We start from the raw sequence: 17290 nt of genomic DNA on the forward strand, positions 1-17290 counted from the left end.
GCATCTCTACCTTTCCCCAGGTGCCAAGAGTAACTGAGTCTGGATGACCCAAATGAGCTGGCAATTTCTGACTAACCGACTCTCCCTCTATTCTGGGGTGCAACACTTAGCAGCAACAAGCTGCAGTTGCCTCTGTATGTTGTGTCTCCACATGGGGGAGAACAGAAGGTCCCTTAAGTGGCAGATCCAGGATCCATTATGAACTGCATGGGTCCTCTGTGCCTCTCAGAGCTTCTCTTACTTGCAGAGCCATTTGGCTTTAGGAAATTTCGTGTCACTATGAGTGCCACATGATAGCATCTCTGCTCATGACAAGGGCCACATAGACCTTTTGGTGGCAGCTGAGATATTGTAAAACAATCTGATATACTCACCCAGAATAATTGTTGTATGCTAATGTTTGCTTAAGAGCCTCCAGTGATTTCTAAGTGAATCAACATTCATTTATTCACCCACTCAACATATAATTATCAAGCACATACTAAATGCCAATGGCCATTACAGAAGATTGACCTCAAAAATTATTTCAGGCCAAACATGGTCACTTGAGCCTATAATGCCAGCATTTTGAGAGGCTGAGATGGGAGGATCATTTGAGCCCAGGAATTTGAGACCACCCTGAGCAACATAGTGAGATACCATCTCTACCAAAAAAAAAAAAAAAATTACCCAGACATTGTGGTGTACACCTGTAGTCCCACCTATTCAGGAGACTGAGGTGGGAAGATCACTTGAGCCTGAAAGGTCAAAGCTGTACTGAGCTGTAATTTTATCATAGCACTCCAGCCTAGGTGACTGAGTGAGACTCTGTCTCAAAAACTAAAAAAAGTTTTAAATTTGTTGTCAACATGGATGAATTACAAATGGGTTGGGGTGGGAGATTCTAGACTGGTTGGAGAGGCATTCAGTGACAAGGTCATCTCTCAGGTGCTTGTCCTTTGAATCACACTTGTTTATGGCCTCTGTGCCCTGGGCTACAGACAAAAGCTGAGGCTGCCTGTATCCCGGAAGGGAAGGATGCCAAGTCATGCCATGGATATCCAAAAGCAATCTAAATAAATGTACTGGGTTACCTCTTAAAAGTCAGTCAACTTGGCATCGTCTTGTGATTTGGATAGAAGGGAGAGGGGAAGACTTTCAGGAAAAAGAGCTGCAGCACAGAGGACCTTGGAGGCATTTTATCACCAGGGCCGTGTCCCTAGGGGAGCTGCAGAAAGCAGTGTTCTTCTTCTCTGGGACACTTGCATGGCCTCTAGGACTCTGAGCCCTGTGGTCCCAGGAGGCTGTGGGGGATAAGTCCTCAGCCTGATTATTATTGCGGCTCCTCTGGGTGGGATGACACAAAGGCCAAGTTTAGGAAATATGCCTGAGGGCCCCTTGGAGTAAGAGGACAAGTAGCGCTTCTCTGACTTGGCCTGTGCAAACTAGGTCCAGACTCCCTGCAGGGAGTGGGACTTGCATTGGGCTTAACGGTAGTACTTGCACACTTTTTATTCTTTCAGTAGATTTATAGGTCCAAAAAATCAGATATGAGGTAAAGGGAAGACTGTTTAAAAAATAAAACTTAGACAAAATAAAATTTATAGCATTTATTTGAGCAAAGAGCAATTCATGAATTGGGCAGCACTCAGAACAAGGAGAGGTTCAGAGAACTCTGCTGTAGCAGCCCAGACAGTGAGGCCAACATATGAGTAAGACAGAGAAACTATATTTAATGGGTTATCATAGAAAGATGATAATTAGAGGTTAGATGGCGGATTCTAGTTGGTAAAATCTCTAGTTTCATTTTACTGTTTACATCAGGTTTCAGTTTGCTTACTTAGAAACTTAAACCACTGGAGCCACCCCAGCCTACTGGCCTTCTTCTCTTCCCAATTATTTTTTAACAACTGGTTCCTGAATCCCTTCAAAGAATACTATTTAAATTTAAATAAGTGATAGATGGAAACATCGTATTCAATATTGTAAATCAATCTTTCTGTTTTTTCAACAGAGAATACTGAAGTCTCACAACAATAACTCAGTTGACCCTTGTGTAAGTACAAATTCTGAACTATGACCCCCAGAATATTCCACTCCTTTCTCCAGGCATATGTTCTGTGTCATGACTGCTGTTGCCTGAAGCATGTTCAGTCTCAGTTGGAGTATGTTGCTGTGTGTGATGACCAAAGAATGCCAGATGCATCACTCAAGCCAGGTAGATGTGCCTGGGCCTTGGATGTCTCATTATGAAAGCACCCTTTCCATTTGTTTCAGTAGAAACCTTCCAATGTCCTTATTTCCCCTGGAAAGTGAGTATGGGTGGCTGAGCTCTAGACCACTGAGGTCTCTTGAGACAGAGCCTGAAGTGGTAATGGGTAGGGCTGGCCTGGTGATTAAGGGGAAGGAGCAAATGTGAGAGGATAACAGCATTTTCAAGTAAGTGGTGTGGATGAAAGGGAAAGTCCCAAAAATGCACTCCAAGGTGCAGGTAGAGCTGAAGATGGTCATAAGCATCAGCCAGAAGGAACAGACCAGTCCAAGCTATTATGTTCAAGGTGTTGATCCTGTCATTAGCCCTGTAAAGGAGTACATACAGGGCAAGGGGTCCTTTACAGAGCTCGTTTGGATGGTCTCAGGGAAGCCATTAGGGTACTGATCTGGTTAGGACTGAAACCATCACGACCTAGCAAATCCTGAGGCATTTTAACTCAACTGCTTATCTGGTGCTCAGTACTATGCAAACTTTCTGATGCCATGGGCCCCATCCATTCTCTGCTTGCTATATGACTGCCTGCTTCGGGTTCCGCCAAAATCATGGATGAGTCCCTTCTCTAAATGAAATCGTGATTTGATTCTTTTCATTGCAGTGAGATGTCTGTTTTAGGCAGGGTCACCTTCTTGCACAACTCCGGGGGACAGCACTCACATAGAATATCATGCAATAGCACTGACACATGATACTTAACAGAAGAGGGATACTCAAATAGTTTTATACACACCTTACCTCCAAAGCAGTCCTCCAACAAGATTTAGGTCTTATCCACACTGATTTTGATGTCTGGCCAACTGAGGGACCTTTCAACAACTAAAACAGCCCTGGAAGTCAGTGTTTGTGTGCTGATTTTGGATGGACTAGGCATGGAGGTTGAGGTTTCACAGTCCACAGCCAGATATGTGTGGGGAGAAGAGGGAAACAGTTCCAGCAAAGGTATGGTCACCCCTGTTAATAATTTTTCCAAGGCCAGTAGCAACATTGACTTATAATATCCCCATGCCTCCATAACCAGACTTTGCTCAGGTGAATCTCAAATTGTCCTGCAGCCTGGAATCACTTGAAGAGCTTTAAAAATATATTGTTTCCTGGATCCCACTTCTGGGGAAATTCTAATTTAATCATTCTGGACTACATATGACTTGAACATTAGGATTTGTTTAAGATCCCCAGATGTACCAATTCTGATATATAGAATTGCCCATTCTGTCACCTAAAGAATACCAGTGCCTGTGCCTCAACCCTGACCCAGTGATTCAGAATCTCTGGTGTTGGGTTCAGGACATTAGTATTTTATTTATTTATTAGTATTTACTCTCCTGAGATGAGTCTAATGTACAGCCAGGCCAACAACCAAAGAACCAGAGAAATCAAATCTCTTCTTGAAAAGATACGGGTTTGGAGAACAAAATGGCAGATAGGAGGTGGGACTAACTTGCTCCTCCTACTCAGAAGAACAGAACAGCATGTTGAGACTCACATTGTGAACTTTTGCTCCAAGAACCACTGCAGGAGTATACCAGCAAAACTGAAGGAAGTCACACACCTTTTAAAAGAAGTGGCTTGCCGCTGCAAACTCTGTGAGACAGCCAAAAAACTGTGAGTTCTCAAAGTGTGAGAGGGAAAAAGTCCACCTCTGAACACGTATCCTCACTGGGGAACCTGAAAATCCAGATCACAGGAGAAGGATTTCACCTAACCTAGAGCTGAAATGAATTTAGACAGCCAGGTGAAATATAAAAGTAGAATAAGCAGCGGAAGAGGTGCCTTCCGCAAGGATCCCTATAGGCATTTCAGTCCCCAGGGAAGCCATTTCTGACTTTATCTCAAAGGAGTCCTTGGGGAGGGCAGCCAGTACAATTTGGGGAGAGCCATGGGGAGAAGGAGGCTTCCAGCTGAAGTTTGTAATAATTTTAACCAAGCACAGATTTTCCTGGTCAGAATCTGGGGGTGTGAACCTGAAGTACAGATATAAGCACAGAAGCCATGGCAGGCAGGGAGGGGTGAGACCTCAAAGCCATGCTTGCTTTCTCAGTGGGGGTGCTTGTTCCTGGGGCAAGATCTTAGCTCCAGGCAAAGGAGGCCTGGATATAAATTTGGCTCTGTTGGCTGTTGGGCACCACAGCAGGAGTGAGACTGGCCTTGCTGGCTGCCTGGGTGCTGGGTGAAGCCTGTCACTGCCGGCTTCCCTCACTTATCTGGTGAACTGTGTGAAGCAGCAGAGGCAGCCATAATCCCCTCTGGAACATAACTCCATTGGCCTGCGAGCCACCCCCTCATCCCCCACAGTGGCCGCAGCAAGCCCCGTCTGAGAATCTGAGCTCAGACACACCTAACCCTGCTCCCAGCTGATGGTCTTTCTCTACCTGCCCCTGTAGCTGAAGACAAAAGACAAAAGACATGGACTCATGGGAGCTCTATGACCTCACCCATCACCTGAGAAACCCGAACACTTATCCCGTGAACTTAGGTCAAGCTTGTATCCCCCTCATATTACTTGCAGCTGATGCTCTCTTGAAATTGCCACCTCCTGGCCGAAGGCCAGCCAACTAAGTCATTACAGCCACTCATAACAGAACCACCTTGCTCCAGGAAGGAGAAAACAACAGCTAATTATACTGCCTATAACCTCCTGGCTAAACAGAGGTCCTGAGTCTGTCTGTGTGACAACTTCACTGTAGCATAACCAGCATTTGAGAAAACCAGTGTACTAAACAAAACTACAACCAAGGACTCTCACAGAATCCACTTCACTCCCCTGCTACGTCCACTGGAGCCGGTGCTGGTATCCATGATTGGGAGAACTGAAGACAGATCATATCACAGGACCCTTTGCAGATACTCCCCAGTAGCAGCCCAGAACCCAGTAGCTCTGCTGGGTGGCTAGACCCAGAAGAGCAATAACAATCAGCAGTTTGGCTCTCAGGAAGCCCCATCCCTAGGGGAAGGGGGAGAGCACCACATCAAGGGATCACCCTCTGGGACAAGAGAATCTAAACAGCAGCCCTTGAGTTTCAGATCTTTCCTCTAACATAATCTACCCAAATGAGAAGGAACCAGAAAAACAATTCTGATAATGACAAAACAAGGTTCTATAACACCCCCAAAAGATCACATTAGCTCACCAGTAATGGATCCAAATCAAGAAGAAATCTCTGAATTGCCAGAAAAAGAATTCAGAAGTCAATTATTAAGCTACTCAAGGAGGCACCAGATAAAGGTGTAAGCCAACTTAAAGGAATTAAAATAATAATACAGGATATGGGTGAAAAAGTCTCCAGAGAAATAGATATCATCAATAAAAATCAATCACAACTTCTGGAAGTAAAAGACATACTTAGAGAAATACAAAATACACTGGAAACTTTCAACAATAGATTAGAACAAGTAGAAGAATGAAGCACAGAACTCGAAGACAAGGCTCTCGAATTAACCCAATCCAACAAAGAAAAAAGAACTTTTTAAAAATAAACAAAGCCTCCATGAAGTTTAGTATTATGATAAATGACCAAATCTAAGAATAATTTGTGTTCCTCAGCAAGAAATCTAAAAGTTTGGAAAACATATTCAAGGGAATAATCAAAGAAAATGTTGCTGGCCTTTCTAGAGATTTAGACATCCAAATACAAGAAGCTCAAAGAACATCTGGAAAATTCATCACAAAAAGATAATCACTGAGGCAAAGAGTCATCAGGCAAAGGTTATCTAAAGTCAAGATGAAGGAAAGAATCTATGAAGCAAAAACATCAGCTAAACTACAAAGGAAAACTTATCTAATGATTAACAGCAGACTTCTCAGCAGAAACCCTACAAGCTAGAAGGGTTTGGGATCCTATCTTTAGCCTCCTTAAACGAAATAATTATCAGCCAAGAATTTTGTATCCAAGAAACTAAGCTTCATAAATGAAGGAAAGACAAAGTCTTTTTCAGACAAACAAATGCTGAGAGAATTCACCACTACCAAGCCAGTGCTACAAGAACTGCTAAAAGGAGTTCTAAATCTTAAAACAATACATCAAAATATACCAATATAGAACCCCCTAAAGCATAAATATCACAGTGCCTATTAAAAAATAACACAATGAAAAAAATAAGGTATTCAGGCAACAGCTAGCATGATGAATAGAATAGTACCTCACATCTCAATACTAATGTTGAATGTAAATGACCTAAATTCTTCACTTAAAAGATACAGAATGGCAGAATGGATAGGAATTTACCAGGAACCTGCTGTCTTCAAGAGACTCACCTAACACATAAGGAATCACATAAACTTAAGGTAAAGGGGTAGAAAAAGATACGCCATGCAAATGGACACCAAAAGCGAGCAGGAGTAGGTATTCTTACATCATACAAAACAGACTTTAAAGCAACAACAGTTAAAAAAGACAAAGAGCGACCTTATATAATGATAAAAGGACTAGTCCAACAGGAAACTAGCACAATCCTAAATATATATGCACCTAACAGTGGAGTTCCCAAATTTATAAAACAATTACTCACTTTGGGAGGCTGATGTGGGTGGATCACAAGGTCAGGAGATCAAGACCATCCTGGCTAATACAGTGAAACCCCATCTCTACTAAAAATACACACACAAAAAAAATTAGCTGGGCATGGTGGCAGGCACCTGTACTCCCAGCTACTCAGGAAGCTGAGGCCGGAGAATGGCGTGAACCCAGGAAGCCGTGCTTGCACTGAGCCAAGATTGCGCCACTGCACTCCATCCTGGGTGACAGAGCGAGACTCTATCTCAAAAACAAAAACAAAAACAATTACTACTAGACCTAAGAAATCAGATAGATGGCAACAGAATGATACTGGGGGACTTCAGTACTCTGCTGACAGCACTAGACAGGTCATCAAGACAGAAAGTCAACCAAGAAACAATGGACTTAAACTGTACACTAGAACAAATGGACTTAACAGATATTACAGAACATTCTACCCAACAACTGCAGAATATACATTCTTTTCATCAGTACCTGGAACATTCTCCAAGACAGACCATATCATAGGCCACATAACAAGTCTCAACAAATTTAAGAAAATTGAAATTATAGCAAGTACTCTCTCAGATCACAGTGGAATAAAATTGGAAATCAGCTCCAAAAGGAACCCTCAAAACCATGCACATACATGGAAATTAAATAATCTTCTCCTGAATGATCACTGGGTCCACAATGAAATCAAGATGGAAATGAAAAAATCCTTTGAACTGAACAATAATAGTGACATAACCTATCAAAACCTCTGGGATACAGGAAAAGCAACACTAAGAGGAAAGTTCATAGCATTGAATGCCTGCATCAAAAAGTCTGAAAGAGCACAGATAGACAATCTAAGTTCACACCTGAAGGAACTAAAGAAGAACAAACCCAAACCCAGCAAGAAGAAAAGAAATAACAAAGATCAGAGAAGAACTAAATGAAATTGAAACAAAAAAAAAAATACAAAAGATATATGAAACAAAAAGCTGGTAATTTGAAAAGATAAACAAAATTGATACACTATTAGCAAGATTAACCAAGAAAAGACTAGAGAAGATCCAAATAAGCCCAATTAGAAACAAAATGGGAGATATTACAACCAACACCACAGAAATACAGAAGATCACTTAAGGCTACTATGAACACCTTTATGCACACAAACTAGAAAACCTAGAGGAGATGGATAAATTCCTGGAAATATACAACCCTCCTAGATTAAAGCAGGCAGAAATAAAAATTCTGAAGAGACCAGTAACAAGCAGTGAGATTGAAATGGTAATTAAAAAACAATTCTAAAATTCATATAGAACCAAAAAAGAGCTTGTGTAGCCAAAGCAAGACTAAGCACAAAGAACAAACCTGGAGGCATCACATTACCTGACTTCAAACTATACTACAAGGCTATAGTCAACAAAACAGCATAGTCTGGGTGTGAGAATATACCAGTACATATAGACCAATGGAAAGGAAGAAAGGACCCAGAAATAAAAGCCAAATATTTACAGCCAGCTAACCTTTGACAAAGCAAACAAAAAGCATAAAGAGGGGAAAGGACACCCCATTCAACCAATGGTGCTGGTATAATTGGCAAGCCACATTTAGAAGAATGAAATTGAATCCTCATCTCTCACCTTATACAAAAATCAACTAAAGATGGATCAAAGACTTAAATCTAGAAACCATACAAATTCTAGAAAATAACATTGGAAAAACTCTTCTAGACATTGGCTTAGGCAAAGAGTTCAGGACCAAAAACGCAAAAGCAAATGCAAGGAAAATAAAGATAAATAGATGGGACTTAATTAAACTAAAAAGCTTCTGTACAGCAAAAGAAATAATCAACAGAATAAACAGACAACCCACAGAGTGGGAGAAAATATTTGCAAACTACGCATCCGATGGAGGACTAATATCCAGAATCTACAAGGAACTCAAAGCAATCAGCAAGAAAAAAATCAAATAATCCCATCAAAAAGTGGGCTAAGGACATGAATAGACAATTCTCAAAAGAAGATATACAAATGGCCAACGAACATGAAAAAATTCTCAGCATCACTAATTATCAGGAAAATGCAAATCAAAACTGCGATGCGATACCACCTTACTCCTGCAAGAATGGCCATAATTTAAAAATCAAAAAATAATAGGTATTGGCATGGATGTGGTGTAAATGGAACACTTTTACACTTCTGGTGGGAATGTAAACTAGTACAGCCACTACGGAAAACAGTACAGAGGTTCCTTAAAGAAGTATAAGTAGATCTACCATTTCATCCAGCAATCCCACTACTGACGGCAGCGGCAGGCAGTCTGAAGTGGCTGCTGCCATGAAGCTGGCTGCAGTGAGGTGCAGGCGCTGGCCGTAGGTCCTACGGGGCAGACACAGAGGCAGGCGATCCCCAGAGCCAGTCGCCGTGGGAGCCTGCCTCTGGGAACCGCTGCAATGGGGCTAGGCCCAGCTGCCCGTAGGGCGTGGTCAGGCAGGGAGGGGTGAGCAGAGAGAGGCCCCAAGACGGAGCTAGGCCAGTGGCGGTTCGGCACTTGCACACGTAGCGTGGGGATCGGCCCGAACGCGGAGCAGTGGCCGCGCTTCAGGGGCCAGGGTGGGAAGTGGGAGTGGCGCCCACTTCCAGGACCCAACCAGCAATGCGGCCCCTGCACCCACCGTACCCACAGCGCCAGGTTCCTGTCCCTTGCAGGAGGCTAAACGAAGGGCCGCCAGAGGCTGTGTCCCTGGGATCTGCCCCGAGTTAGAGTGACTGCTGTGACTGGTGCTTTCAGCAGCTGAGACTGGGGAGGCAATCCGCTCCTGGAGGTTTCTCCCTGGCAGGGTCACAAGCCAGGAGAGGGGGTGCCTCAAGCCGTCCCTGAGCCTTGGGGCCACAGGAGGAACTTGAGGCAACATCACCCCTGCCCCAGACACTGGCCTGGGCCTGGCAAGGGCTGGAGCCCCCAACCCAGGCTGCAAGGAGGCAGACAGGGCAGCAGGAACGGCCAGAGAAGCAGCAGTGGCAGCAGTGGGTCCCCTGTGCCCTGTGTACCTGAGGCAGCTGACTGTGTCACCCTCACCCTCACACAGCCGACAGGACCTGCTCTCAGGCCCAGAGCCTCTATCACAGCCTGGACCTCTTTCCCCACTGCGTCCTGGGAACCTGCAAGCACCTGGCCAAAGGTGTAGCCGAGATTCACAGAACTGGCCCCTAAGTGTCAGGTTCCTTTGTGTGAGGTTGGCTGGGGCAGTGTGCCACCTGCACCTCATCCACAACTGCTGCAGGAGACACAGAGAGGGGGCATGGCTGAGGCCGCCCCACTCTGCAGAGCCAGGGACAAGCAGGAGCCCTGTCTCTCCCGAATTGGCAGGGCAGGAGCTCGCCATGTGCAACTGCAGATGCCCAGGTCGCGGCTGTAGGCCTGGGCCTCCCAGTGCTCTTGGGGGCGCAGGAGGCCACCCTCCCTCTGCCAGAGCAGAAGCTTCTGCTGCCTGGCCTCTCCCTGCTCCCAGCACCCGCTGCAATCTTGGAGCGGGATTGGGGCTGAGCCCAGGTGCAGTTGCAGCCCTGTCGGGTGTGCACATGCTTGGGGCAGAGCTGACACACCAGGCCCCTGCCGCCTGCACCCCTCTGGACTTTGGGTGCTGACAATCATAGGAGAGAGGCCAAGAATGGGCTGGGGCCAGCTCAGCACTGACCTGCAGGTGCCCCTTTGGGCAAGGGGCCTGAGCACCATGGGTGGTGGGGAAAGGCAGTCAGGCTCCTGGGTGGGAAGGGGCAGGTCCCTGGTGAGGCACCACCTTCAGGCAAGGGAGGGCCTGAAGGCTGGGAACTGGGCTGCCAATCCTATGGACCAGAGTGGGAACTTGTAATGCCTTTCAAAGGCCTGCTCATGGTAACCCATGGACCAATCAACATACAGTTCCTCCCCTCTGAAGCCCATAAAAGCTCTGGACTCAGTCAGACTTGGAGAGAACATCCTGGACAACCAGCAGCAGAGAAGAGCTTCACACTCCAGGGACTACCTGCCAGCAGAGAGAAGCCACCCACCCCAGGACCTCCTCCTCTTTGCTGAGGGCTGAACACTCATCAGGTCATACTGGCTGCAGAAAGGAGCTACCCACAGTGGCTCTCTGAGCTGTTCTACTGCTCAGTAAAGCTCCTCTTCATCTTGCTCACCCTCCATTTGTCAGCGTCCCTCATTCTTCCTGGTCGCAGGACAAAAGAACTTGCGGTCTGCTGAATGGTGAGGCTAAAAGAGCTGTAACACAAACAGGGCTGAAACATGCCCCTTGGTCACTGCATTGTGGGTGAAGAGAAGGAGAGAAGAGCTGCAGCCTTTTGGGGAGCCCAGACCTGGAAGCTCCCTGAGCCAAGGCTGCGACTCCCTTTTGGAGGCTCTGAGGTTCCTGGCGTCTTCAAGCTTCCAGGTGCCACCACATCCCCTGTTGCCAGCCATGGAAGCTGCTTGCAGTGTGCCTGGTAGAGACACAGCCTTGCAGAGGGCCAGTGCTCATGCCAGAACCTGGAGTTACCTGCTCTTATGCAACAGCAGGCATGTCTGACTGTATGCAGTGGCTGGACCCCATACTTGCTCACACGTCCCTCCCCGCTCCATGCCTGACCTGCCCCATGGCAAGCCCTTGGTAGGTATGGGATCCATGCCAGTAGCCTGAGCCACGTGTAGCCTGCCAGGCCAAGTGGGTGGAAGGAGCCCAGTGGGCCCGAGCAAAACTCAGGCAAAGGCACCACTGGTTACAGAGGTTTCTGGCAAGAAAAAGCAATACCCCAGGGATTCCGTAACACTACTGGGTATCTACCTAGTGGAAAAAAAGTCATTATATGAAAAAGACACTTGGACATGCATGTTTATACACACACACACACACACACACGCACACACCATGGAATACTACTCAGGTATAAAAAGGAATGAAACAATGACATTCACAGCAACCTGGATGGAGTTGGAGACCATTATTCTAAGTGAAGTAACTCAGGAATGGAAAACCAAACAATGTATGTTCTCACTTATAAGTTGGAGCTAAGCTTTGAGGATGCAAAGGCATAAGAATGATACAATAGGCCTTGGGGACTGAGAGGGAAGGGTGGAGAAGGGTGAGGGATAAAAGACTACACATTGGGTACAGCCTACACTGCTCTTGTGATGAGTGCACCAAAATCTCAAAAGCCACCACTAAAAAAATTATCCCTGTAACCAAAAACCACCTGTTCCCCCAAAACTATTGAAATAATAATTTTTAAAAAAGATTAAGGATTCAACATACTTAAACATTTGGTACTTCATTTCCACCCTAGGGTTTTGGAGATGGTGGAACACACAACATCTGACACTGGACAGATGAGATTGACAGCAGTTTATTAGTCACATTTACTCAGTAGCCCGGCGGGGGTGGGCAGGCATCCCACACCACACAGGGCCACATGGGGGCTGTGCTCAGGAACAGAGGAAATAGTCAGTGGCTGTGGAGAGTGGGCTGTCCCCTGCTTCCAGAGGGAGAGTGTGATTGGTTTGTTTGAATAATTCCATGGCTGGCAGGGAAATGAAATCAGCTATTCAAAAATAAGCAGAAGGTGCAAGCAGTCCTCTTGATCAAAAGTGTTGGTAGGAAACCTTACCTGCAGGAGCAGAGCCAGGGGAGGACTTGTAGATAGACCATTCTAGGCCCTCCCGGTGTTACCAGATATCCAGGCTGCACAAAATATTGAACTCTAATTTTAGTCCTTATAGCACTTTTCCCTTGAACGACAAAGGGCTCATTCACAGACTGGCTCTTTGTCGTGAATACACATATATTTGTCTACAATACAGCATATATGTATTGATCTCTATATTTGCTCTATAAATTCTGTTGGCTTTTAATGACTGGGATTTGCTTCACAACATGTGGATGCAAATACTATCATATTTTAATTTCCCCAAATGAAATTAAATCTGGCTAAAGGTCTCACATATTGAGACTTGTGAGAAATGGAGAATTAGTTGATTTACCATTCTTCTTATAGAACAAAGCACCAGCTCTTTTATGGGCCCAGGAAATGAGGGGAGGGCCTCCATCTTCAAAACTGTATGATTGCTGTTACCACTGTCCTTGGTCATTAGAGATGGCACCTTCCCACCTTACAATCCAAATTAGCTAAGTCACAGGGGATGTATGCCAGGTTCCCAGAGCCGAAAAGCTCTGTGCTCCCTGGGGCCCACCTGGTCATCTCCACCCACGGTCCTTCTCCCTCAGAGGTTGGCATAGAGCCCTCCAGGCACAAAACCTACAGTCTAGGAACCCCTAACTAGGCCCTCTCTTCAACTCATGGGGAACTTATGGCCAAGAATATGGGATGTGATGATATCTCAGAAGCTTATTCCATCATATGTAATTATCTAGGTCTCCTTTTCACCAGTTGATTTGTAGTATAGGCAAATGGATTTAACACTTTATTTCAAAACCTGGTTTTATCTGCAGAATAATGAAATTATTCAGATTCCTATTAAAATCATCATCTTGCTTTGTTGCTAGTCTTTCTGCATTACGATCTCTGGTTTCATAAGGAAAACTTTTCAATTCTGACCCATAACCCTTCCTCCTGAACTTTACTGCAGACCAGGATTTGTTCTGAAATCTCCATGCCATGCTTTTCCTTCATATCCAGGGAGAAGCATTTGCCTGTCCATGCAGGTTCACACAAAGGCAGTGTTTTCTAGATGCCCAGAGGGGTGGCCTTCCTGAATCTTGTGGTTCCCAGTGACGTGGACACTGTTTTACCTTCTAGATGAGAAACTTGGATGAGTGTGAGGTGTGCCGGGACGGAGGGGAGCTGTTCTGTTGTGACAATTGTTCAAGAGTCTTCCATGAGGACTGTCACATCCCACCTGTGGAAGCTGAGAGGTAAGTGACGTGCAGGCGCCTCTCTTTTTGTCCTTTAAGGGACCTTCCACCTGCCATGAGCACTCTCCAGCAGAATGCCTGCTTGTGTCTAGATGGGGAAGGAGCAGGTTCATCGGGTACTGGGACCCAGCAGTGTGATCCAGAGAGCAGTGGGAGATGCTGGCAGCAGGAGGTTAATGTTCTCTGTGCTCTCAGGGACACTTCCTCTGATATGCTGAGGCCACTGTTGGGGACCCTTTGCCTACATACTGGCATTGTCCTTTCCTTGAAGTTTTGCAGCTGGGTGGGTTGGAGACAAGAAACACCAGTTGTTTATATTTTGTGCTTATTCATACAAGACAGGAAGCACGGTCTCATTGGGCTGATGGAGGCCTGAGGTCCCTGGGGCTGAAAACCCAGTTTCTGAAACTCAGGCCTGACAGACAGGGTTCCTTGTGCTCCCAGCAGCTCAGCCAGAGAAAGGAGAGTCCACACTCACGGTGACACTACCTTCCTCAGACTTCCTGCCTGCTGCTACCACTGATGCGAGGGAAAGGCCAATGGCTGGAGACCCCATGTGCAAATCTTGCATGCTCTGGGAGGTGTTCCCCTCCCTCCCATGACTGAGCCCATCAGCCATTCCTGAAGGAAGACAGTGGCAGCCACAGGAACAGTGGCCATTTCCAGGGTCCCTGCCCTCTACTGACCCATGTCCAATCTCTCAGGACCCCGTGGAGTTGCATCTTCTGCAGGATGAACAAGTCTCCAGGAAGCCAACAGTGTTGTCAGGAATCTGAGGTCCTGGAGAGGCAGATGTGTCCTGAGGAACAGTTGGTAAATCAGATGCAAACCCCAAGCCTTCTCCTTTCCCCTCACACGTGAGAATCATGAATAAGCGCAGGGGCAGGGGAATGTACCGAAAGGAGCCCGCTCTTCCGCGCCACACTTCAATGGCACTGATAGAACACCACAACTTGTTTGCACAAAAAATAACTCAGCCATGACATGTCTGTTTCCAAGAGCCACACATGTTAGAGAAACTTGTGGAAGAAGAGTGTGAGTCGTGTGCTCTGTCTCATGCATGTGGGCTCATTCTCTCCAAGCTGCTTTTCACTTATGGCCTCTTTCTTTTGCAGAAATGTGAGTTCCTCCTCTTGAAAGTCTATTGCTGTTCTGAGAGCTCCTTTTTTGCCAAGATTCCATACTATTATTATGTAAGTAACAACAGCAACCCATGATTACAGGCTGCCATGACATTACCTGACCCTGAAATGGGCCCTCGTGAGATTTGTGATCTTAATCCCACGGGGCAAGAGCACACGCTGTCGTTAGTTGCCTTCACCTTGTTGTATTTCTGCTGGATTTTATGGGAATCCACAGAAGGTAGACATTGAACTATGCTGGTAGCTTTTCCATTGATATTTTTGTCACCAGATTAGAGAGGCGTGTCAAGGCCTGAAGGAGCCCATGTGGTTGGATAAAATCAAGAAAAGGCTGAATGAGCACGGTTACCCCCAAGTGGAGGGGTTTGTACAAGACATGCGCCTCATCTTCCAGAACCACAGGGCCTCTTACAAGGTAGGTGGCTCTTCCTGCTTCCATTTCATTTCTTTCCATCCTTCCCCTCATTTTCTGGTGCCTAGAAAAATTTAGTTTCCCTCATCCTGTGATAAGCTTGCACGAGCAAGCGTTCTGGAAGTGATTGATGGGTTTCAGTTCAGAACTTCAGCTCTTCTTAGCAAAGAAACAGTGAATCAAAAGGTGTCCCTGCAACCAGAACCCCAGGTCCCTGAGAGCTCCTCCCCCACCTGCCCCAGAGGAGATAGGAGCTCAGAGACAGCAATTGAGTGCTGCCTGCTGCAGCATATAAAGGGCATAGAATTTCATCTTAAAGTGGTGTTGTGCTTCTTATCTGCCCCCAATCCCAGAAATCCCAAACTCCAGATTCCTTTGCATGTGAATAGACCATATCCCAAGAAGGATTGCCAGTAAGGAGTAGAAGTGACAGAGAAAGGAACAGATCAGTGATCTTACCTTACACCCTTCCACTATCTGAATTGTTGAAAGAACCTAGATTGCTTTTCTAACCCACTGAAATAAGCAATCAAAGGCAAAGAAGTAGTAATCCCAACTGTGGAAATGATTTCACTTTTCTGCCCTGTTAATAAGAAAGGATCATGCTGGTAAGAAACGGAAGTTACTCTTAGTTGCATGAATTTTCAAGTTTAACCTGGTTAATGTAACTTAGGGTGTTTAAGATAAGAGTTCTACTTAATAATAGTGTATTTCACACTTCAACATTGTTAAGAAAGTAAATTTCAAATGTACTCACCACAAAAAAATGATAACTATTTGAGGTGATGAATATGTTAATTAGTTCAATTTAATTATTCCACATAGCAGTCATAAATCACAACATTACTTTGTACTCCAAAATATATACCGTTATAAATTGTCGACTTACAGTACTTTTTTTTTTAAAGACAAGAGTCCTGATCATTCTCAGTTGAAAGGTGTCTCATGACACTAATGATGAGGAGCATTGTTTTTGTCTTTATTATTTTTTCAGTACAAGGATTTTGGCCAAATGGGACTTAGACTGGAGGCTGAGTTTGAGAAGAATTTCAAAGAAGTGTTTGCTATTCAGGAAACAAATGGGAACAATTGACTGGATTAGTGGATGCTGAAAGCATTCAGCAAATGGCACCCTAAAATATGCTGCTGGTTTGCCACTGACTTCAAAATGAGGTCACTTGGGCACAGCACGTGCAGGGAGGGGCTTTTCTCTGAGCCTCCCTCATCCGCCCAAAGACAAATCCTCAAAAGGAAATTCAATCATCATGAATCACAACCCCAAGTATCTCATCAGCCAGGGAAGAGTAAGTGGAATCACAGGGAAGGTTATTGGCAGTGACACCATCCCATACAGGCTCTTACCTCTTCTCCTGAGGGCTGCTCCAGACAACATTTATTACCCAGAAGACCTTTTGTCTGAAAACCAGCCAAGCTTTATTCAGGACACACTTCTTGCCTTCACTCTCCTACCTCCGTGGCCACCTCCATGCAGAAGCCCTAAGCCCACATTCTTTCCATAGCTCACGGTGGCGTGTGAGTGTCCATCATCTGACTCTTCTTGGAGTCTCATATTTCGTGGGACTCCTGTGCAAACATATGTTATTAAAATTTTTTTCCTCCTGTTAATCTGCTTTTGTCAATTTAATTCATTCTTAGCTCAACCAAAGAACCTAGCAGGGTAGAGGGAAGCCATTTTTCACTCCCCTGCAAAGCTGTTGGCATCCTGGTACCATTTCCTCTTCTGACCAGGTCTTTTCATCCCCAGCTGCTGAGTGGTGGCTGCTAATGCCAGCAGTCCCCAGAATATTACCCTGGGTCAAGTGGAACCAGCTTCACCTGGAAGTGACACCCCGTGGCCTGAGGCTGGCCCCCTTGCCTGAAAGCAGGACCAAGGGTGTGGTGTGCGGCTACCCTGTGCTCCCAGGTATCAGGCTGGAGCTAGTCTCCAGCTGTGGCCACACCCTGGCTTAGCTTTTGGCCACACGATGCTGCTTCCCCTACTCCCTTCTGAGTGAACCCTCACCATCAATCTCTTGCTTAAGGGACTTCATCCCAGAATGTGCTTCTGGGGAATGCAACCTAAGGTAATGGCCCCAG

General features: G+C 45.6%; 1 protein-coding gene across 13 annotated transcripts in view; it reads left to right on the top strand.

Annotated features, from left to right (window-relative positions):
• The window catches only part of SP140 (SP140 nuclear body protein), an 88875-nt gene extending 72056 nt beyond the window's left edge, over positions 1-16819 (top strand). For all 13 annotated transcript variants that reach the window (XM_054549951.2, XM_054549948.2, XM_054549947.2 and 10 more), the window contains 6 exons: positions 1994-2035; positions 13524-13639; positions 14344-14452; positions 14755-14832; positions 15053-15196; positions 16188-16819. In XM_054549951.2, coding sequence (XP_054405926.1) covers positions 1994-2035; positions 13524-13639; positions 14344-14452; positions 14755-14832; positions 15053-15196; positions 16188-16286 — 588 coding nt within the window. In that variant the 3' untranslated portion in view covers positions 16287-16819. The remainder of the gene's footprint in view (positions 1-1993; positions 2036-13523; positions 13640-14343; positions 14453-14754; positions 14833-15052; positions 15197-16187) is intronic.
• Positions 16820-17290: the final 471 nt, after the last annotated feature.

Source organism: Pongo abelii, chromosome 11 (genome assembly GCF_028885655.2).
Source record: "Pongo abelii isolate AG06213 chromosome 11, NHGRI_mPonAbe1-v2.0_pri, whole genome shotgun sequence".
Classification (NCBI taxonomy): domain Eukaryota; kingdom Metazoa; phylum Chordata; class Mammalia; order Primates; family Hominidae; genus Pongo; species Pongo abelii.